The 21,886-nt window shown below is 46.9% G+C and overlaps 1 protein-coding gene and 1 long non-coding RNA gene across 4 annotated transcripts in view; both read right to left on the reverse strand.

Moving 5' to 3' along the window:
• The window catches only part of LOC309651832, a 437,596-nt gene that overhangs the window by 92,507 nt on the left and 323,203 nt on the right, over positions 1 to 21,886 (reverse strand). The window lies entirely within an intron of this gene.
• GABRE (gamma-aminobutyric acid type A receptor subunit epsilon) lies at positions 833 to 21,548 on the reverse strand. 3 transcript variants are annotated; one of them, XM_082445915.1, is made up of 10 exons: positions 21,445 to 21,548; positions 17,078 to 17,298; positions 16,570 to 16,637; positions 12,187 to 12,221; positions 12,001 to 12,090; positions 11,180 to 11,262; positions 9,680 to 9,817; positions 5,451 to 5,603; positions 5,134 to 5,333; positions 833 to 4,852 (listed from the first exon to the last, which is right to left on the reverse strand). In XM_082445915.1, the coding sequence occupies exons 1-10, from the start codon at positions 21,498 to 21,500 to the stop codon at positions 4,484 to 4,486; spliced, it is 1,413 nt and encodes a 470-aa protein (XP_082302041.1). In that variant the 5' UTR covers positions 21,501 to 21,548; the 3' UTR covers positions 833 to 4,483. The 3 variants fall into 3 exon arrangements, with proteins under 3 accessions (XP_082302041.1, XP_082302040.1, XP_082302039.1); XM_082445914.1 differs by having other exon boundaries at positions 5,134 to 5,255; positions 12,001 to 12,221; XM_082445913.1 differs by having other exon boundaries at positions 12,001 to 12,221.

Here is a 21,886-nt window from a genome sequence, read left to right on the forward strand (position 1 = left end):
CTACATTGAGCCTCTTCAGACTTGCATAGGGCAATGATTCATCTCAATTGCAATCAACACATTATGGATATGGGTTTGCCTTTCTTTCCTGGAGGACCTCAGACAGCTCCACTATTCAAGAGCATAGAGTGTTTGATCTACTGGGACAGGATTTTATATAACTTGAAATGGACCCAGAGATCCACTTTCTGGCCAAAGGAGGCCAACATTGGGCACATGCCTGGGATTCTATTATATACCACTCCACTGAGAAGGTGCTGGCCAGATAGAATGATGAAATGGTGTGTTGAAGTCACAACTGAAGTGTCAGCTTGGAGATGATACCCTGAGAGGATGGGGTGTTACCCACCAAGAAGCATTATACATCCTAAATCAATGACCATTATAAAGGAGGATATATAGGTTTGGGAACTAAGGAGTAGGAATAGGAGTTGTCTTGCTTATCATCACTCCCAGAGATCCACTGGGGGAATCTGTACTTCCCATCCTCATAATTCTGGGTTCTGCAGGTTTAGAATTCTTGGCTCCCAGATTGTGCCTTCACCAGAGGACAACGACGAGTCCCATTAAATTTTAATCCACGGGTGGTGCCTGATCACTTTTGGCACCAGCCAAAAGAACACAAATAACCATCCTGACAGGGGAAAGCGACCCTAATAATTGGGAGGAGATAAGGGCACTGCTATACAGTGGGGACAGGCAAGAATAGGTTTGATGTCTAGGTGACCCACTTAGGTATTCCTTAGAAATGACAAACAAGTCCTCCAGCCACGGCTTGAGAAGAGCAAGGTGTCCAGATCTCAGACCCTTCAAGGACGAAGCTTATAGTCACTTGACCAGGTGAGCTACCTAGATCAGGAGAGATACTAGCTGAGAGTGAGAGGAAATTCAGAATTGGTAGTGTAACAGACATGATGATTATCAGTTAAGTTTCTAAGACCACCTCCAGTGACAGGTGCTATAGTGTGTTTCATTGATCGTGTAAGTTTTCCTCAGGAAAAGAAGCTCAACATAACCATGGGTGAATTTCTCCAGATTTTATTTATCTGAAGCAAATGAGCCTGAACAAAGTGAGGGATGAACTATAGTGGGTACTGTGGTGTGCTACCAAGACCTTTCGCATCCGTGCCCCTTTGGGACTGAAGCTTTCATTTCTCCAACAGCTGAGATTGCTGGAGGCTCACAGCCTTCAACTGAATCCTTCTCCAGACACATCCAAGTTCATGTCCCTTCCAAGTTCATGCTCACATCCAATAACTGATAAATGCAAGAGTATAAAGGCCCAGTCCCCTTGCCCTGATTTGTGACAATTTGGAAAGCCCACCCCAACTCCAAAACTTCCCATGTGTACAGCTGAGGACCTAATGGTGGCTGCATTGACCCCAAGAGCACTCCCCAGTCAACCTCCTGCACACTAATCTCAGTCTCAGAGATTGCTTCCCAGAAAAACTAACCAGTGATAGTGTGTTTTGCTATACATTTTTTTTGGCTTTTCCTTTAGTTATTATTTCTTAGTATGGACAAACTGGTGTTTTACGTCATGTTTATAAAGGCCTTTCCCATCCCAAGAATATAAACATATTCACCCATATTGTCTTATGATTTTCTTTAAAAGTTTTAAGATGTTTGTTTCATCTGTAATTTTGATGTAGAGAGAGAGATAGAGACCCAGTTTGTTTTTAAATGAGTAACTAGTTCTCCCGACACTAATTAATTTTTAAGTTCCTCTTTCCCCAAAACTTTTCTAAGGTATAATATGCTTTTATCCTTTTTCCAATTTCTAGGTTTCAATGCTTAACTCATTTATCTTCCATTATGTTTAGTAATTGAAATGCTTAAATCATGAAATTTTCTCCAAGTGCAGTGTTGGCTGCATCCCATGAGTTTTAAAACACATGTAATTTTTTCTTCATTAATTTAATTTTTTTGATATTATGCACCCAATTATGGTTTTAACTTCTTCATTTTTAAAGAACTGTTTACATGAGCTTTTTAAAATTTACAAATGGTAGGAATTTTATTTGTTTTTAGCTTTACTGTAGGGTGATTAAGGAATCAGGTTTGCACTATTTGTTTCAAAATGCATTTAAATATGAGTGCTCATAAATTTGCATGTCTCCATTGCTCAGGAGCCAGGCTTCCTTGTTCCCCCCCTGCATCTAATATAAGTAAAAGTGAGGAAATATTTTCCCTGTTGTAAATTGTTACTTGTAATGTGCTCTGGGTTAGGACATCAGAAAATACACAGTAGAGGCATGCGGATTTCTTACAGGGAAAGTGTTTGAGCATCATTTCAAGAACTTTATGACAAAACTGTTGGCTGTTCAGATGTCATTTTGTCTCCTCCTTGGTTCTTATTGCTGTTTCTGACTTTCCTTAGAGTTGGATGTGTCAAAGTATGCCAGGGCCAACATTTCCCAATATACCTTTAGAAAGTTTGTTTGAAGGGTAATCAACCAAGATCTCCAGGCACGCTCTAAGCCAAGACAGGGTATTAGGATTTCTGGGGTCTGGCCCCACTCCACTACTGACTGGTTGTGTGATAATAGACACTCTGCTCTGTGCCTCAGCATCCCCACCTTTAAATGGTGGTGGTGGGGAGTGTTCTGTGTCTGATGGTCTTTAGGAAACTTCTAGGTGACTAGATGAAGCTAGAATCATGGGCAAAGCAAAAGGGACATGGAGGGGAGAAGTGGCATAGGAGTAAGTAAGGGAATCAGTAAAAGGGGGCCACCCGCTTGGTCACTCTCTTCCCTTAAGTTCTGCACTGAGAGAAGGGGACATGGTATGTGTGTGGTAGGTCTGGGAGTCATGGATGGGAGAGGGTAACAGACAAATGTTTGGGTCACTGAGTTAAGATATAAAACCTGAGCTGAGAGCAAACTTGAATGCCCAAGAAACCAGCCATACCTTCTATGCTTTGCTGATATATTTATTGATATATTTCCCCTTCTCACTTGATGGTGACAAAAAGCAGATGGATCCCCATCCTACCCACCCCCCAATAAAATACAGACACAGATTTCATTCAGCATATACAAGCATTGGGGCGTGTCCAAATTCACCTCACTGGGTTACCAGAGCCACAAGAGGTTAGATCTTAGGGGCAGTCTGAGCACCTGAGGCCCAGGAATTGAGCAGGCCAATGCTGAAATTAGGCTGCCACTCTGGGCCCTGCCACTGGGGTGCCAGCAGAGGCTATAGAATCAAATCATGGTGAAAAGAGCTGCCTAGCCCTGTCATGTGGTACAGAAGGTGACAGTGGGCTCCTGGGTAGTTTCCAGTGAGATCCACAGTCCCATAGAAATCTGTGCCTCAGGGTTCTCATCTGCAAAATGGGGATAAGAATCCTGCCCTGAATATATCACAGGGCTATGAGACTCAAAAGAGAAATAATTTGTCAAAAGTGCTTTTGCAAAAGGTAAAGTGCTATACAAATTTAAGGGAATTCAATTGATTGATTGTGATTGTCAGAGTGCCCCAGGGATAGGAGTGGACTGGCTCATGGGTCCAGGGGCCAAGGAAGTGGCAAAACTCCTATGCTGTGCCTTAGCTGGGCACCAATCAATGCGGGTAATGCCCGCTGCAAAGCAGAGTTCCCTTAGTTTCTTGGCTCCAGGAAGTCACCATGGCCTAGCACCTGGGTCGGGGCTGGGAAAGTCACTGGGAAAATTACAGAAAGAGTCACAAGGGTCAAGGAGGAGGAAGAAGGTGGCATAAAAAGCAGGGGGTCATTAGTATTATCACACACAAAAATAGATACCCACTGGATGCAAGGCATTGAATTGGTACTGCAGATGAGGAATGAAGGCCAGCGGGGAAGGGAGATGGAGATGTCACAGCAGCAGAGGGAGGGATACTGTCCTCAATTGCTGACTCCCCTCCTCCTAAAGGGATAATGCCAGTGTCCGTCTATCTGCAGGGGAAGGGAGGGCAGGGAGACAGAATCAAGAATATAATAATCTGACTTAAGGATGGGGATTCCCTCCCGCTGTTAACACTGCTGCCCAGCACCTTAAGGAGGTGTCAGGAACAGGCAAGTAGCTGGTCTGTGCACTTTGAGGCTGAGGCCAGAGCTGGGCCTGGAGCACCACAAAGGCAGTACTGGGTTTCTGGGAAAAGGCAGTGGGTGTTAGCCCTTTTGGGAGATAGCTAATCCGCTCATACATGGACACCATCTTAGGGAGCTGGTCACTGAGAGCCTACCTTTTGAAGCCTGAGCATCATAAATGCCCCTTGAGGAATAGAGAGGGGTGTCCTTTTACTTGAAATGGGCTGCTAAGGAGATTCAGTGAATGGGCCAGGTAGGGGAGAGGGCCAGCAAGGACCAATTCCCTGCAGGCTTCTATTTGGGCAAGGGGGAAGGAGAGACACTCTCTAGTTGCTCCTGTTGCTGCTGCTGCTTTCCCCCAACTCCCTAGGCAAAGGCTGTGGGACCTCCTGGGGAACTGGGGAGGCTGCCCCACAGGGTACCAGCTGGTGCCTACAGGTTAAGGCAAACAAGCCAGTAGAGCACATTGAAGAAAAAGAAGGTGACTGGGAAAATCACTCGCGAGTAGTTATCAAGGCGGTAGACATGGATGAAGAGGCGGCCCTGCTGCCAGGTGCTGCCCTCACAAGTGGGGACCGTGCAGCAGTACTTCTCGCACCACTTGCAACAGCCACCAGGGCGAGGGGTGCTGCCTGGCCTGACGGACTGCCGGGCTGGGCAAGATGGGCCCTCCTCTTCCTCACTCTCCTCTTCCTCACTTTCCTCCTCTTCCTCGGAGTCCTCAATGTCGCACACAAAAGCTTCCGGATGCTCGATGACACGGACACGGGAAGGGGTTGGGTCATGCGCATGGGCACGAGGCTGAAAGGAACAAGGGAAGAAGTCAGAATAAGGCAAGGGAAGGTGAACCAAGCCTAGGTGCTGCCTCAGGGTTTCCTGGAGATTCCGTCCTTGGCACACTGTTTCTTGCCCCCCCAGAATTCCCACCATCACATCAGAAAGTTTACTCAACTCCCCCCAAAGCCCCAGGTTACCCCCATCACTTGGTGAGCTGGCCACCCACGTGTCATGAGTCCTAGTGCCCTCACTTGCATGCCTCCGTACTCCAAAGCCTTGCCACCACTCCCATACCCAGCTCATACATGGCGAAGTTTCGGAGAACCACGGGGTGCTGTCCGGTTGTAGGTCAGGAAGTTGAGCACAGCAAACTCCATCAGAGCACAGAAGCAGAAGATGAAGCAGATCGCAATATAGAAATCCAAGGCTGTGATATAGGAGACACGTGGGAAATTCTTCCGGGAAAAGGTGCCCAAAGTGGTCATGGTGAGTACAGAAGTGATCCCTGTGAAAGCACAGGAATGGAGGTGGGCGGAGCTACTGCTCTATATATTACACTTTGGAAAGGACCCCTGAAAATGCAATTCTGTGCCTCATGTGTATGCCCACCTTACCCACTTACCTAAAGAAGTCCTGGCTGGAGCACAGTCTTTCTTGATCCAAAAGGAAATCCAGGAGATCATCGTGGTCACAGAAGAAGGAACATAGTTTTGAAAGGCCACAAAGCCAAACCTCCTGCTCACGTTGAAGAAAAGCGTCATGACTACGTAATCGCCTGGAAGATATTTTTAAAATATCACTTCATTACAGCATTGCCATGAGGGTCTCCCACACGCAAGACATGCATATTAAGGGTCCTATTGTTCAGCTCATGGGATGCCCACCACGGTCCTAGGATAGAGGCACATTAATCCAATGCCACACACGGAGGATCAGAAGAAGCCCGAGAGAAGACTCACAACAAGACCCATGGTCAGTTAAGAGCTAAGCCAGGGCTAGAACCTTAATAACTTCTTTCTCAGTTCGCTGTCCCACATCCCACATCTGTCTTACCAGGGTGGGGGACAGAATAGTCAAATGAAAGCAGTAAAATCAGTTAGGCTTCTAGATATCAGAACCACACAGCTAATGTCCAGATGGCTGACTGAGGCCTTTACAACCACTGAGGTGCCATATCTAGTCTGCAGAATCATTGCTTTATATGTGCACTACTGACCCTTACAATGTATACTCTCAGGAAATGAACTAAAAGTGATCTGTGGTGGGGGAAGCACAGAAGCTATTCAGCCTCCTTCCTATACATTCATATGCTGGTGAAATGCCTTAGTTAGCACTGTTCCATCGATGGCCAAAAGAAATCACTTGCCTACCCCAAACCTCTGATGGTTCCCTGCTCCACAGGAGCTACAGAATCAAGTCTACACTCTGTAATCTGACACTAAAGGCTCACCAAAACCTGGCCCCAACTGACATCTTACATGTACACCCTACTCTAAGCTAACCCCATCTACTCAGATTCCCTAAGATATCATGCATATATTTATACCAATATTCAAACCCTGGACTCCCTGTTCTTAGTCTATTACCCTAGCCCAAATTGAGTGTTTCAAGAAAATAGAAGAATTAGTTGAAAGTGAAAATTTCAGTCAGCCCTCTAGATGTCAGGTCTGCAGAGTATACATCCACAAGGCAGACTGAGGTCTTCGCATTCATTGGGTATCATGTCCTTGATGTTGGCTCTCAGCCTGGATAGTGATGGCTCCTACAGGACCTGATGACAACCTATATCTACGGTTGGCATCTTCTACTGTACATTTCATGTTGCCTTATACTCTGACACACCCATCCCAAACACTCTGCATGCTCACCATGACTCCAGGGATTTTGGAGTCCTTTCTGAGGCCAGAATATCCCTTTTTGCTCTCAACATCATGTTGGATTTATAATAGTTCAAATTCTGGCTCCTTAGTGAAGCTAAGCTCCAACTTTCCACCTCAGTGATGCTGTAGAATTCCCTGGCCTTGAGTTAGGTGGGTTTTTAAACCCCTTCACGACAGGGCTCATCTGAGCCCTGTTGCTACACTCCTGCCCATCCATGCACAGCACAGCCTGGAACCTAGCAGATGCTCAACAACTCTTGCTACTTCCTGGCAACAGCTTTGTAAGGCATACTAGAACACTAACCTGTTTGTGTGTCTTCCTATTTTAGAAAATAGATCACCTGCCCAGCACGTCTGGGTATGTTGGGACTGAATGAGAAGAGCAGCCTTTCCTACTCACCTTGTCAGCACTGACACTCAAGGGGCAAGACTTCTCAGAATCTTCTGGAAAAAGGCAAGGAAGTAGCCTGGGGTCAGTTGAATACCTGTGTCCAGAATAGTAGCTTTGTGGATAGAACTCCTCCTCCAGGGCTGCTGCAGGGACCACTCACACTTGCCTACTAGCCAGAATGTATTTATCAAGATCCTAGTTCCCTTGTCCTGGGGTCTTGACTGCAATTTAAGACAGCCCTACGCAGCTACAACCACTCCCCACAAAACTTTGCTGAGTTTATATATTCTTGTTACAACAAGATTTATTATTCTATCAGCTTTTTCTATTTTTATTTTATTTATTTCAGCAAAGAAGAACCTTCTCTACTTGTCAAGAGATGGGAATTTGTCTTTTAAGGCCAAGTGAAGGATATTAACACACACTTTCTTATTTCTGAGGAATGGAGGAGCATGGGTAAGGGAAAAAAAGATACCTGGGGCTAAGGAGCCAAAGGGGGAAAAAGCTAAAGATGCTTTCTGCTCTTATCTGCTTTAGCCAGACCACAGTTGGTCACTGCACTGTCAGAGGAACACAATCAAAAAGACTGTGTCCAGAGGACTGGGACTAGAAGGATGAGTGGAGCCAAAGCTTTGAAGAACAAGGGGGAGGAAAAAGAACTACGGTTGTATAGTCTATAAAAGAATATGACCCAGGGCTGGAACCATAATACTAGTTCTTTGATCTTGACCCTGTGGAAGACTGACTGGACTTACTGTAAGCTCAGTATTTCTAGGGAAAAAGAACTAAGTCTAATGGGTGGAAGTTCCAGAGACCTCTATTTCAGATGAACAGGGAGATTTTTCTGATGAACAGAATTGTCTAGAGAAGGAAGAAACTCCCTTGCGAGAAAGCAAAATCCTAATCATGGGTAACATTCTATCAAAAGCTCAACAGCCAACAGTGAAAGATGACTCACTCACTGGGGGCAAGGCTGGACTCTCTGAATGCCTCCTGAAGCAGAGATTCTCTGGTTGAAGGCCCAAGGTGGCCAGAGTAGCATGCTACCACTTCATTCTGAACCCTTAGGAGCTGAGTACATAAGTCTGTTCCAGATGGAGAGAACTGCCCAGGGACTGACTGAAAGAGTTTGGGTCCAGTCACAAAGATAACTATGATACTGAAGAAACCATGATTCAAGATCAACTCATCTCTAGCAGAAGAGAAAGAAGCCCTTCTCCTTTCTCCCAAGAACCCTCTTCTCTCCCAAGGAGGACTGGTGCTTACCTATTGTCATTGCTTTGGTGATGATGCTGGCTCTGGGGCTTTGTAGTCACTAGGGCACCATTTTGAAACAATGCACAACCATCTACTAAACGGAACCACTAGTGACTTGAAAGCCCCTGGGCCTTGTCTCCTCTGCTGCTTTTTGATGATGGGTCCCCAACCTGTCTGGGGAAACTGAGGTGCAGAAAGGCAAGAGGCATGCCAATGGTTAGCTGGCAGAAGAGCAAGGGTCCTAAGTCAAAGGTAGTAAAATTGTTTACCCAGAGCCCCCGATAAAAAGGAAAGCATTTGTAAAGCAGCCCTCTGCCCCTGCCTAGTGCTGTGCAAGCAAAGCTCTAGCCGGATGAGCATGAGCTATCCCTCACCCAGTGACCAATTCAACAAGTAAAGAAAAAGCAGATTTTCCGCCTAGCCACATGGAAGCAAAGCAAGACGCTTCCCATGGCAAATGGCCGGTTGGGTGACTGGTTCCATCCGTATTCTGGCAACGATGAGGGCAGTGCCACCACTGCCCTGACTTGGTCAGTATGTGTGAAGAGGGTTTCCAGGGCTGCTCTGGGAGCAACGCTAGGGGGGTCCCTTGGCTCCTCATTCAGCTCACCTAGGAACACAAGCAAAGACACTCACACCTAATTGGGAGCTAAAGTTTAAGAGACCCAGGACCCTCCCCTTTAGTCCTTGTTAGGGACAAGGTCAGAAAACCAGTGATCACCATGTCCACGTTGAATCCACCATGAAGTCTTTCACAGGAATCTGTGCGTATCAGACCTGCTCCTTTAAAATAAATGTTGATACAGCAGCCACTGTAGCTGCTGAAACCTCCTCCATATTATCCCAGCCCTCACCTAGTTGATGACACAACTCAAGCCTCCACCTCCCATTAGGAAGGACTTTGCATCCCACTCAACTAGAACCACTTGGATTGCTTCTGAGTATGGAGAAGTCACATGACCTCCATTTCCCAAAGTCATCCAAGTAGGTCAGTTGTAACAAAGACTTCGAAACTGAAGGGTCTGCATGACAAACCTAGTTGCAAATTCTGACAGCAATAAAACTTAATCTACTTACCTACCCTCTCCGGGGCTTGGCAAAGCACTTACTTCTTTGCAGATGAGACTGAGATGTAGTTACAAAGTCTCAGTTTCCTCTGCAAACAGTTGTAAGTGCTTAGCATTTACAAAACAGGAGCCATGTTCTACAGTATTTTCATGGGATGATTACATAAGCATTTGGATGAATGGATGGCCACCTCCAGTCATCCCTACCACCCTCCTGGGCCTCTGCTGCCTAGCCCTGGCTCAAAGGCACACTTACCAGCTAGGGTTGTGATAGTTTCAGTCGTGTTGCTCACTCCTATAAATTCAAACTGGAAGAGCTTCCAGGAATTACTCTCATTGATTTCAAGCTTGAAATTTTCCCACTTGTAGATGATCTCATTCTCAGGATAGGAAACTGTAAGGCAACATGGGAAGGAGAGTCATGTGAGACTGGGAAGCCCAGCTGAGGTCTCCACCAGCATGGTGTCTGACTCTGGCCTCACCAGCTGTGGGACCTTACCTCTCTTACCTCATTGCTGAAGTCCATCCAATAAGTGCATTTACTGAGCATTCCGCAGTACCACGCCCTGTGCTGGACATACAGAGACAAGCAAGGCAGGAGCCCTGCTCTCAAGCATTCACATTTTATTGAGTAAGACAGTAAGTACACATCTGTAATTGTTGGAATACCTCTGAGAAGCCTCCGCCCGTGGGAGAGTGTGGAAACAAAGAAGGGAAAGATCAGTTGGGGACACACCCAGAAAAGATTCCAGAGAGTAGGTGACATTCCCAATAAGTCTTAAAAGTCCAATATAAACACTCTGTGTATGGATGAGGCTGAAGGGGTGAGGAGGGTGTTCTCTGCACAGAAAGGTGAAAATGCCTGATGTGTTATGGAAATGTCCAAAGTTCAGGATGGCTAGCCCACAGAGGGTGGATGAGGTATGTAGGAGTAGAGAGCAGGGGCCAGTTCATGAAGGGCCTTGAGGGCTATTCTAAGCAATTTGGAATTTATCGATGAGAGTTCAGGAACGATTTGAAACTAAGAAGTGACCTAGTCTAGATGATGCTTCAGCTAGGTCACTCTAGTTTTTGTACGAGGATGGCCTGTTGACAGGGAGACCAGTTATGGGAGGCCAATTCAGTAACCCGGGCACAATAAAATGAATGAAGGCAGGATTCGAAGCTGTGGCAGTGAGAATGCAGAGAAATAGGATCGACAGAGCTTCGGGAGGGAACACCAACAGGATGTGTTGATTGAATAGATGAGGAGGTGAAGGAGAAAGAAGCATCAAAGTTCTTGGCTTGGACAACTGAGCGGGTGATGGTGCCTTTCAATGAAACAAATGGGAACACAGAAGCAACACATTTGTCTTGGGGGTAGCGGTTTGGTGGAGACCATATATTTAGTTTTGGACATGTTCAGCTTCAAAGTGAAGATGTTGCAAAGTCCAAGTGGAATACGACAAAGACCTAAACCAAGGTAGTAGTGACAGTGGAGATGGAGAGCAGACATACTTGAGATACACTTCAGAGGCCGGTGACTGAGTTGAGGTGGGGTGGACAGGAGAGGGAGGAACCCAACGTGAAGCCCAGGTTAAGCAACACAGTATTGTTAGCAGGAAAGGAGATGAGGATGGATTGGGAGGCCCTGGACAACTTTGGCACCATCTTAGGGGAAAAAGCAGAGGCAGAAAAATGTAAAGGGAAAGGATGAGAAAAAGAAGGGGCCCAGCATGATGGCTCTGGGGCCCCAGAAACCTAAGAAGGTACTCACAGCTAGAGAAAGACAGAGGGCAAGAGTGAGAATCCATTGGAAATTTGAGCATGTGGAGTGAGCATCCAGCATCAATGGTCATCCTGGAAGGGAGAAAGGAGCCTCATTAGGCTGACCCTGAACACTTAGGTATCCACCCGGCTTGGGCCTGGGGACCACCACCAATGTGTGGCAATGGTGGGAGCTGAGACAAAGAGCTCAAAGGAGAGACAAAAAGAGAGGAAGAACAGCTTGGAAATATCTGGCTACTCTGGTCTCCATCATCAGAGAAACGTATGGACTAACTTAGATGGACTTTTGCCTCTTGCCCATCCCAGCTTCAAGGACCTGCCAACACTCTCCCACTCTTTATTGCCTCCCTGCCACCTTATCACCTGTACACAATCTTTCCCAGCCAGGCATTCAAGTACCCAGCCTGGTCTTAGGTATCTTTCCAACTGCTGTGTTGCTGCTCCGCCTGGACAATTCCACCACTGTGGACGTGTCTTTACATCCAGTGCCCACTTGGGGTGGAACCGTCCACACAACGCAGTCACCATGCTACATTCTAGTTGGGGGAGCTCTGGACTTGGAGCCAAGTAACTAGATATCAGTCCAAGCTCTGCTACAAACTTGGTGTGTGGTCTTAAGCAATATCTTTCTATTTTGAGGCCTTAGTGTGTGTGTCAGTACATGAGGGGATTGAGCTCATGGTCTGGGAAAGCTGGAGGGGCCCTTAGAAGTATCATTCAGGATGAAACCTCTGTCCATGTTTCTTCGGCAAAAATTCTCAGGAGGGGAAGAAGAGTCTCAAGAGGCAAGACTCCAGAGGCTTGACATACCTGATTGTGTACAACACCTTGCCATCCTTGTGGATGCGGACCATCTGGTTCGGCATGGTGATTGAATGCTCTTGGGTCCTCTTAGAATTCCTAAAAAAGGTGTCTGGGATCCATAACAGGCTCACCAAGTTGCCATTCAGAACAAAGCTTTCAAAGCTGCCATTGAAACGAAGGCGTTCATCATACCAAGTCTGGTAGAAGGTGATGTCAATGGTGTATTCCTGGTGGCAAGGATAGAAAAGCACACATTTGGGGCTGTGCAGGCAAAGAACATTCCCATGCCATCCTGTGATGGGCCTATCAATTAGATAGGGACCCACTTAGGTTTGCACAGAGGAAAACAGCATGAGTTTGGCTGTAGGATGTTTTCTATTTCCAGGTATTCCCAAAAGAAAAAAACATTCCTGAATGAACAACAATCTGGGAAGATGCATTTAATCCAGAAACACACAGGTGATGGCGGTTTAATTGTACAGGCTGGGCTCATCACATCACTACTCCCTTGTAGCAGGCCAACAGCCTCTCAGCCCCCCTATTTCCATAGCAAATCAAAGATCTCAGGTCAAAATCATTCTAAACATTTACAAACACACACACTTTTGATTGCATACAGTGAAGTTGCCCCTTTCAGCTTTTATTTGGGGAGCACAGATGTTAATTAACCCATGATTATTTGGTCTCTAGATATTGCATAGCCCATAAATTTTTTTTTTTGAAGATAAGGATTCAATGTAATAAAACTTTACCACTCACAGACATGCAGAGGGAGGTAGTCTGAGGTTAGAGTAGCAACTAATTAAAGAAATTTTAAGGGATTGTAGTATTTAACCAAAACATTTACAGCCAGCCCTCTGTATCTGTGGGTTACACATCTGCAGATTCAAACCCCCCCTAAAAAATTCCAGAAAGTTCCAAAAAGCAAAACTTGAATTTGTCCCTCACTCGCAACTATTTACATAGCATTTACATTGTATTTGGTGTCATAAGTAATCTAGAGATGATTTAAAGTTTACAAGAGGACGTGCATAGGTTATATGTAAATACTACACCATTTTATATAAGGGACTTGAGCATCCTCAGATTTTGGTATCTGTGGAGGGTGGGAGGTGTCCTAGAACCAATCTGCAACATATTCTGAGGGAGGATTGTACTGAGAGTTTTCTATGTACCAGACACATGCTGTGTGAACAAAATTCTTATGATTGGACTCTCAAGAAGCTTACAATTCTCATTAGCCCATAAATTATTAAACATCAAAAAGAATGTTTAATAGCAAGAAGCATGAGAAGCTAGAGATCTCACCACTGGTATTGAAGAGAGAAAAAACAGACTGTAATAGAACTGCAAGCAGCTGGAACAGCAAGTACCACAACTATGCCAAGGTAGAACCTTGAGGGCTAGGCCAATCTCCTTTATTTTAGAGGTAGCAACACTGAGGGTCAGAGAGAAAGGAGCCTGTTCAAAGTCAAACAGTTAATGGGAACATACTGGCTCTGATGCTCAGAGCACCGTTGCCATGGTCTTGCCCTGGGATAACCTTCACCCATCTTCCTCTCCAGTGCTTACTTCACTTGCTCCAAGAATCCCTTTAGGAGCAAGGTCCAGTTTTCCTCTGCAGGACCCCTAGGTCTTTCCCCTGAGTTATCCTGCATCAAACAATGAACACCAACCAGAAACCCACAACCTGGGAGGCCTGTAGAGCCCTCAAGGTGGGGATGCAGAGGGTCAATACAATCCCTGCTTGCCTTTGCTGATCAGGCCAAAAGGTGGTGAGAGCCACTGCAAAATTGCAGGGAGCCAGACCCCCAGGCCGAGAATGTTCCCTGGAGGAGTCCAGAGCATCACATAGGAAAAAGCTGGCAGCCTGGCTACCATTCACATGGAAGCCCCCCGCCCTGCCTTGCCCAGCCACACCAGCCTTCACAAGTGGCCTTCAGGGTGGCTCTGCAGTCCTAAGTGGCTGGCAGTTCCCAATTGGCCTACAGAACTTCTGGGCAGCCAGAGGAAGCCTTCCCCTCTACAGTCCATGCCTGGCTCCTGCTCTGTCTTAGAGTGTTTCAAATGAGCATTTAATTTCTATTTAACAAGATTCCAATTGTAACTTCACTACACATCAACTGATAACTAACGGTTCAGTTTTTCCCCAGTTTGACAAGGGGGCTTGTTTTCTCTCCCTGAGGACAAATTCTGTGCTCTACACAACCTCTGATTGACTGAAGGATGTTGGAACTCCTCCTCACCAAGCACTGGACTCTACAGAATCATCAGAGAAAAGTAGCCTGTACAAGGACTGGGACCTCCCACAGCTTTAAAGAACTATTTGGAACTATGTAGAAGGCCAGACTTCTCCGGGAAATTTAATACCACATGAGTGTTTGGAATGTTCTAAAGGCACTTGGCCCAGGCGATAGCACTATGTTACCGGCCAAAGAAAATCAAATTGTTGGCTCCTCTTTGGACCAGCTCTGTGTTGCATGCCAGGTTCGGTGACTGCTGGGTTATTAAACTGTATCTCTCAGGCTTGTCAGGTATCATCACTTCAGGTGAGACCAATGTTGCCAACATTAGTAGACATAGAGCAAAGAGGGATAGGGTATTCAGCTACTGTGAGTGGGGCTGCTGCTCTGCTGCCACACAGGTTCTTGCAGATGATAGAAATAGGTTTCCCAAAATTGTATCGTACGCAAATAGCAAGGAGATTGTAGCCACAGATTTTCTACTACTCTTCAGGCCACTTTCTCCATCCCCCCACCAATGATCTGAAAGGTCCCTTTCCTATTAAGAGTAAACAGTGGTCATGATGGTGGACCAGAAGAACTCAACCTCTGGCTCAGAACCCAGCGTTTCTTAGTTTATCAACAATTTTAATCAAACTGATTGCTAAGTTCATACTCACTTAGTGGTAAGCACATTGATAACAGCAAAGAGTAAATCTGACATCAAGGGAAGAGGAAAAAAAGAACTTTAAAATGTCAATAGAAAGTCAAAAAGATCTGTCTCCTCTCATGTTTCTCTTCTTCCCTGTTATTTCCCAAAAGTTTATGGCTTCCATCTTCAGCAGTTTTTCTCATGCTCTTGCTCACTCTAAGGGAAGCCACCTGCCACATTGTGAGCTGCCCTGTGGAGAGGCCCACATGGCAAGGACTGTGGAAGGCCTACAGACAGCAGCCAGAGAAGAACTGAACCCTGCCAACAACCATGTGAGAACTTGGAAGTGGATCCTCCCTTAGTCGAGTCTTCAGATGAGACCCCAGCCCCAACTGACACCTTAACTGCAGCCTTGTGAGACCCTGAAACAGAGGACCCAGCTAAGTCATGCCTGGATTCCTAACCCACAGGAGCTGTGACCTAATGACTACTTGTCATTTTAAGACACTGTGTTTTAGGGTAATTTTTTTGCATAGCCATATATAAGTACATTGTGCCTCAAGAACTAGGCAGCCAAACAAAGCATCACAGTGGAAAACCCCACTCTTCCACTCAGCCTATGTAAACACCTTGATCCTCCATGAATATTTACTTACCTTTGAGTGTCTATTTGCAAGTACCATCTCAGAGCCTAGACTCTGAGCTCACCCACTCACATGGTGCCTCTTGGGTACCAGTGTGTATGCTAAAACTGTGTCTGACTTGAGCCAGGTCAAGGCTATGGCTGTGATGGAGTTGGTTACCACAGCCTTCCTCATTATCAGGCTCCGCAGATGAAAGTAACATTTGCAGAACATCTTTTATAATTCGTTTGCTCAGCTGACATATACTGGGTCCCTGACATCAAGACACAGTTGAGAGAGCAAGGCAGACAGAGTACATAATTACAGTACAGTGAGGTAGAGAAGGTCAGGTAAACAATTGTGATATAAGTTGAAGGATAAGGTAGAAAATTGGAACAATGCCATCCCAAACTGGAAATAGCTTGAACAAAGGCTCAGAAGTACAAGATAGCCTGGGAACACCCATATGCTAGTGTGACTAGTGCATGTGGTCTCTAAAGGGGTGAAAAGAAATAAAAGTAGAGCCCTGGGTTGGCTCTAGCCATGGAGAGCCTTGACTGCTAGAGTGTGGGGTTGAACTTCATGCTTTAAGCAGGGTCAGGACTGCAGGAGGCACATCACTCAGGAGGCCAGGTTAGTAGGTAGACTGGGGGGGTAGGCAGGGACCTTGTGTTTTGTATATATCAAGTGGGAGATAATGGAGGCTAACTGGGGACAGTAGTGACACTGGGATGATAGCAGCAGAAAAGGAGACAAGGAACTAGGGCAAAATTAGAGAAACAGTCCTAGAGGAAGAGTTGGTAACTACAGGCTTAAGTCCAAAAAAAATCATTATCAGAAGAAAAGAGCCATGCCACTGTGTTGTTTAAAGCTGCTTTATTATTTTTATTTTGAATGAAAGACAGGAAGATACAGTCAGGATTCTGAAGGTCTTCTTCAGGCAGCAAGGGACTTGTCCCTTTCAGCCTCCTTCTCAAGTCCATGTTGATTAAAATCTCTCCCCGCCAAAACTCTTGTTACAGACACACAGAAAAAACAAGTATGCAAAACCCCACTATAATCAAAGCTCAGTACTCACCATGTCCAGGATAGAGATAGGCCCAAGGGTGTTGACAGATAGCTCGACAGTGACCACAGTGGGCCTCTCTGTAAAGTAAGCAGAAGTGGCAGAGGTAAGTGTCAAACAGAAGCATGGGGCAGGGGAGGGTGTGGTCAGTGGGGAATAAAGGGGGTAAGGGTTGGACTACATGGTTTCAACATCCGATACCATTTCTTTCTTTATTCTTTCATGGCAAGACCCAATTCATAGACTGTTAAGAGCTGAACATACCTCGAAGGTCAATCACCTAGTCCAGTCATCTCATTTTAGAGTTGGACAAACTGAGGGTGAGAGAAGGGAAAAATCTAGACCAAGGTCAATGGCACTGCTGAGACTAGAGTTGACATCTCTTACTTGGCAGGTCAGCAACAGTTGTTCCCGCCCACATGCAGGGCACGATCACCTACACCCCAGGCCCATTCTCCACACTTAGGCCCTCAACCCTCCTGCCCTCCGGGGTGGGGGAGAACTATGTTCTGCTACTCACCGCCAATGCCAGGGCGCAGTTTGTAGTCATAGTTATTCAAGATACCATCCAGGATTTCAGTGGCTGTTGGCATTTTGCCAAGTCTGTCATGGGTGTCAATAGCAGTGGGCTTTATTTCTTCAGGGGGGAGTTCCATATCAGGAGCCTGGGGCTTGGGGCCATAGACATCATCACCACTGGCAGAGGGTCCCTTCTCTGATTCAACATGAGGTCCTTCAATCCTAGAACATAAAAGCAAACAAGTGAAGCTCTGTCCTCCGCTCCGTAGGGGACCCAGCTGGTACCTCTTGGGACAGAAGCAAACCAAAATAAGCCTGCAACCCAGGGCATAGTTAAAGAGTGACTGGTAACAGTAAATTAAGAGCCAGTAACAGATTATTCTTGTGAATTTCTTCTAAAGCTGCTGCTCTCTGGGAACTTTCTATGCTATCCTTTTTTTTTTAATGTTCATACTTTATTTTTAAAAAATCAATAACAAAAGCAAGTTCGAGATTTTAAAAGAATTTTTAACGTAAAATCAAGAGGGTATTGGTGTATGAGCTCTGGCCAATCAGCTGCCATTACTAGCCTTGGTCTTAGTCTGCCTGACTAGTGCCACCTGGGAGCAAATGGGCAGGCAGAGGTCCAGGATTGCTGAGGAATGCTCAGGAGAGCCACAGCACTCTCTCCCAGCAAGGGCTAGAACAGTGGGGAAATTCTGCATTTCTTTGCTTTTGGGATACTCCATTGCATTGGAGTTGGGGGCTGGGGGTAGGGGAAACTCTGAGCACTGAGAAGAGACAAGGACTGTCATTCAGGAAATAGATGGTCAACAGGAGTCCAACCTGAGTGCCACAGCCATGCACCACAGCCAAAAAGTAATATAAAAAGTTAAACTAAAAATTTTTTAAAACTTAAAAAAGCCATCTGCTAATGTATGAAGCTCACCGATGGTGTTAGAAATCAGGGTCATGCTACCTTTGCTGGGAGGCAGTGAGGAAGGGGGCACCAGGGGGTGACTTGATACCAGTGTGATCATTTTCTGACAACTCATCAGCCGTGCACTTATGATCTGAGCACTTTTCTGCATATATGTTCTAATTCAATAAAAAGTATTTTGAAATCTGCAAATATATGGACCTTATTTGAATCCTGATTTTAAAAGGCAAACCATAAAAAACAAAACAAACACGACAGAACAAAAATATATTTTTGACACAATAAGGGAGATTTGAATACTGACTGGTTAGTTTCTTCAGCATGAAGAAGTTATTCTAAAAATTTTGGTGTGATAGTGGTATTTTATTATGTTTTTGAAGTCCTTATGATTAGAAATACATACTAAAATAATTGCATATGAAATGATACGATGTCTGAGATTTGCTTTAAAAGAATTTAAGCTGGAAATGGAGAGTGGGTGGGATACAGAGAAAATAGGACTGGCTATGAGTTGATAATTAATGAGGCTGGTGATGGGTACATGGAGATTCACTCTACTGTTCCCTGTACTTTTATATGTCTTTGAAAAAAAATTATAATTAAAAGCTTTTTAAAAAGCCATCATCAAAATTAATCTGTGAAGTTGGAAGGCAGGAGAGTGTTTTCCTTTGGGTGTACTTGGAGGGGGAATGTGGTGAAGCTTGTGAGGGGTGGGGGAGGGGACTGGCAATGTTCTATTGCCTGGTCTAGGTGCTGGTTACATGGGCATGTTTACTTTGTAAAAATCCACTCCTGATTTTTACACTTTTATATTCTGTTACACTTCCAAAATGATTTTATTTTTACAAAAGCAATCAGACAACTTGCTTCTTCAAATAAGGGGTTAACAGGGCAGGAGATGGGGGCATGGTCTCTGTACTGCAGACCAAGGAACTGCCAACTTGAGCAGCAAAATGCGCTTTCCTGCAGTATTTCAAGCTCTTAGAATTGCTTAACTGGCATACAGATGTGCCAAGTCTATGCCATTTCTTATGTCTGAAGTGGCTAATTCCCATTGTGGGCAAGGGAAGAACTGGGCTTGGGAAAAGCAGTTTCCGTTTCCAAATATCATATCCAGAGATGTCCTCTTTCCCTGAGGCTTTTCCCCCAGTCCTCTGAGTAGATCATGCCAGCCACCGTGGGAGGGGAGGAGGGAGAACTAGGGAACTGGCACCCTGCAAAATGAGTGACTGGAATGGGAGCAAGGCATGAGCAGGACTGGCACTGTTAGCCAAGACCACCCAAGAGCCTGCAATGACCCCTCCCAGAAGTCCAAAGCCAACAACAAAACCCCGAGGTTCGAGAGGCAAACAAACAAGCAAAGGCCCTAAGACCACCGAAGCCTTTCTGCTCCCAGACTACGTCTGCTATGAAAGTGAGATCAGAGGGTCTTGAGGTTGCTGTCATCCTACAAATAGCTTTTGTCAGTAAAAAACTTCAAATGAACAACAACAACAAAAAAACACCCTCATCCTGGGATCCTTGGGGTTAAGGAGCTGCTGACAATGTATACCTTTCCTCAGCTAGCCATTAAGCCCACTTTCAAAGCTAGAAATAATAGAAAAGTGAAAACACTCGTGCACTGGACTAGTGGGATCTTTCCATGGGGGCTTTTCAGGCATCCACAGTCCTCTAGATGTGATGATCTAAGATGGAGGTGGATTTCTGCAACCCCTCCCCCATGGAAGATGCTCAGTCAACTAGCTGGGGAGAGGGAAAGGACCATGACAAGGGCCACTGGATTGTTTTTTTCCAAATCAGTCCTCTTTTTCGCCTTACAGATGGAGAAACTGAGGCCCAGGTGGGGGGAGGGGCTGTGCCCAAAGTCACACAAGTGATTTTAAGCTGAGCCTGGACCAGAGCGAGGTGGTTCAAGGTGGCCCTTGCCAGCACACCCCGCTGCCACCTCCCCAGCTCTTTAATGACATCACGGGTTGCCCTGCTGACACTGTCTGAACGTCAGTTACTGCAGCCCTTCCCCCTGGCTGGAAGGGTAGTTTCCATCACAACGGCCCCTATTCTCTGCTGTTTTCCTCTCTGCTCCCTCTCCCTCCTTCTGCACCCCAGACCCCTCTTCTGCCCTTACCAGTCACCATGTCATCTCTCCCAACCAGTCCAATTCACATCTGGAGTGATGTGGATGACTGGAAATTCCTAGCACGCATTCAGAAATATTTACCAAGCCCCCTGATGAGGCCAGCCCCCCCACTCCCCAGTGCACCAATGAGTCAGCAGGAAGCCCCACAGCCCCTCCCTTAAGGAGCTAAAGCATTCCGGGGTGGGGAGAGAAGCCATCTCCCCTCTCCCCCTCCCCAAAACAGAAAAGCAACACAAGCCCAGTGACATGGAGGCTTCGAGAATGCTGGAAAGATCAGGAAGCTTAGGAACTTGTGACAGTTTGTGCCCAATGGGAAATCATCTCAAAAATATGAAGCAGTCATCTTCCACCCTCAAAAGCCAGAAATGCAGGGGACAACCTTCCTGGCAAAGTGCCAGGGCCAGAAGAAGGTGTGAGGGAAGCTGGCTGCTCAGGGGAAACCTGCTGCTAGTCTTTGGAAAAGCGGAGAGGTATTGAAATGCAGGACCCAAACCACAGACCTAAGAGATTACCATTTCTGGCCTCTGGCTCCCATCTGCCCAAGACCCAGCAGGGTGTCTGGGGGGATAAGGGCGGAAGAGGGAAGCTGGCGGCAGAGGGGGGATGAGGTGGACGGCTGGGGTGGGAACTCTTAGAGGAAACCAGGGCTCCTGCCTGGGACTGGCACCAAGAGGAGCGGTGGGAAGGGAAGTAAGTAAAGTCAGAGTTGTCTGGCACAGTGCCTGGTACTCACTAGGCGCTCAGGAAAAAAAAAAAAAAAAAAAAATATATATATATATATATATATATATATATATATATATATATATATATATATATATATTTTAACGAGAGGACAGACTAGCCAACACTCAAACATTTTAAGCACAGTTTCCACCCACCGCCCGCCACCTTTCCAAAGTCCCCCCAGTCCCCAGAAGCGCGAGCCTGCCCTGGCCGCTCGCCTCTTCCCACGAAAGGCTCAGAAAGGGAGGGACCTGCTCTCTCGTTCCCGAGCCGACGCGGTGGTTTGGAGAGCGGGAGTCCCGAGGAGTAAAGGGAGGGGGGACAGGAGCGGCCAGGTGACAGGCGTCCCGTCTTCCTTCCTGGGAGCCCCTTCAAGGCCCAGGGAGCCCGTCCTAGGGGGAGCGGTGTGGAGGCTGACCGCGCGCGTCGAGGGGACGCGGGACCAGGCTAGACCGTGCGAGGGCCAGGGGCAGGGTGGGCGCGGGGCTCGAGGAACACGGGGTGCGGGGGTCTCAGGAGCCGGCCTCGCTCCCGGAGAGAGGGAGCTGGGCTCGGAGGGCTCCTGGGTCCTGGGTTGGAGACTTACCTCGACGGAAGGATTACGAACGTGCCCAGGAGGATCAGGAGAACTTTGGTCAACATCGTGGTGGGGACCGGCGCGACCACCTGTGCGGATGTCGCTGCGCAACGTCTGGCCGCACTGAGCGCGGTGTGGAGGGTTTTGTTGGGCTCCAACTTTCACTCCTCCCACTTGCCCCGCCCCGCGCCCCCCATCCTGGCCCCGCCCCCTAAGCCCCGATGGAAATCTCCGACGACGTGTTGGGGAGGAGGAGGGAGAGGAGGAAGGAGCCCTGTCGCCAAGGCCCCCCGCCCCCCGCCGCCACCACCGCAGCGCTGCCAGACAGCCAGGAGCGGGGGACGCGGGGGAGGAAGGAGGAGGCGAGCCTGCGGTGTGCGGGCCCCAGGCGGGGAAACCGGCGGCCCGCCGCTGCCGCTGGGAGAGAGATTGCAGCCTGGGCCTGGCAGGG

Source organism: Balaenoptera physalus, assembly GCF_965194825.1.
Source record: "Balaenoptera physalus genome assembly, chromosome: X".
Taxonomy (NCBI): domain Eukaryota; kingdom Metazoa; phylum Chordata; class Mammalia; order Artiodactyla; family Balaenopteridae; genus Balaenoptera; species Balaenoptera physalus.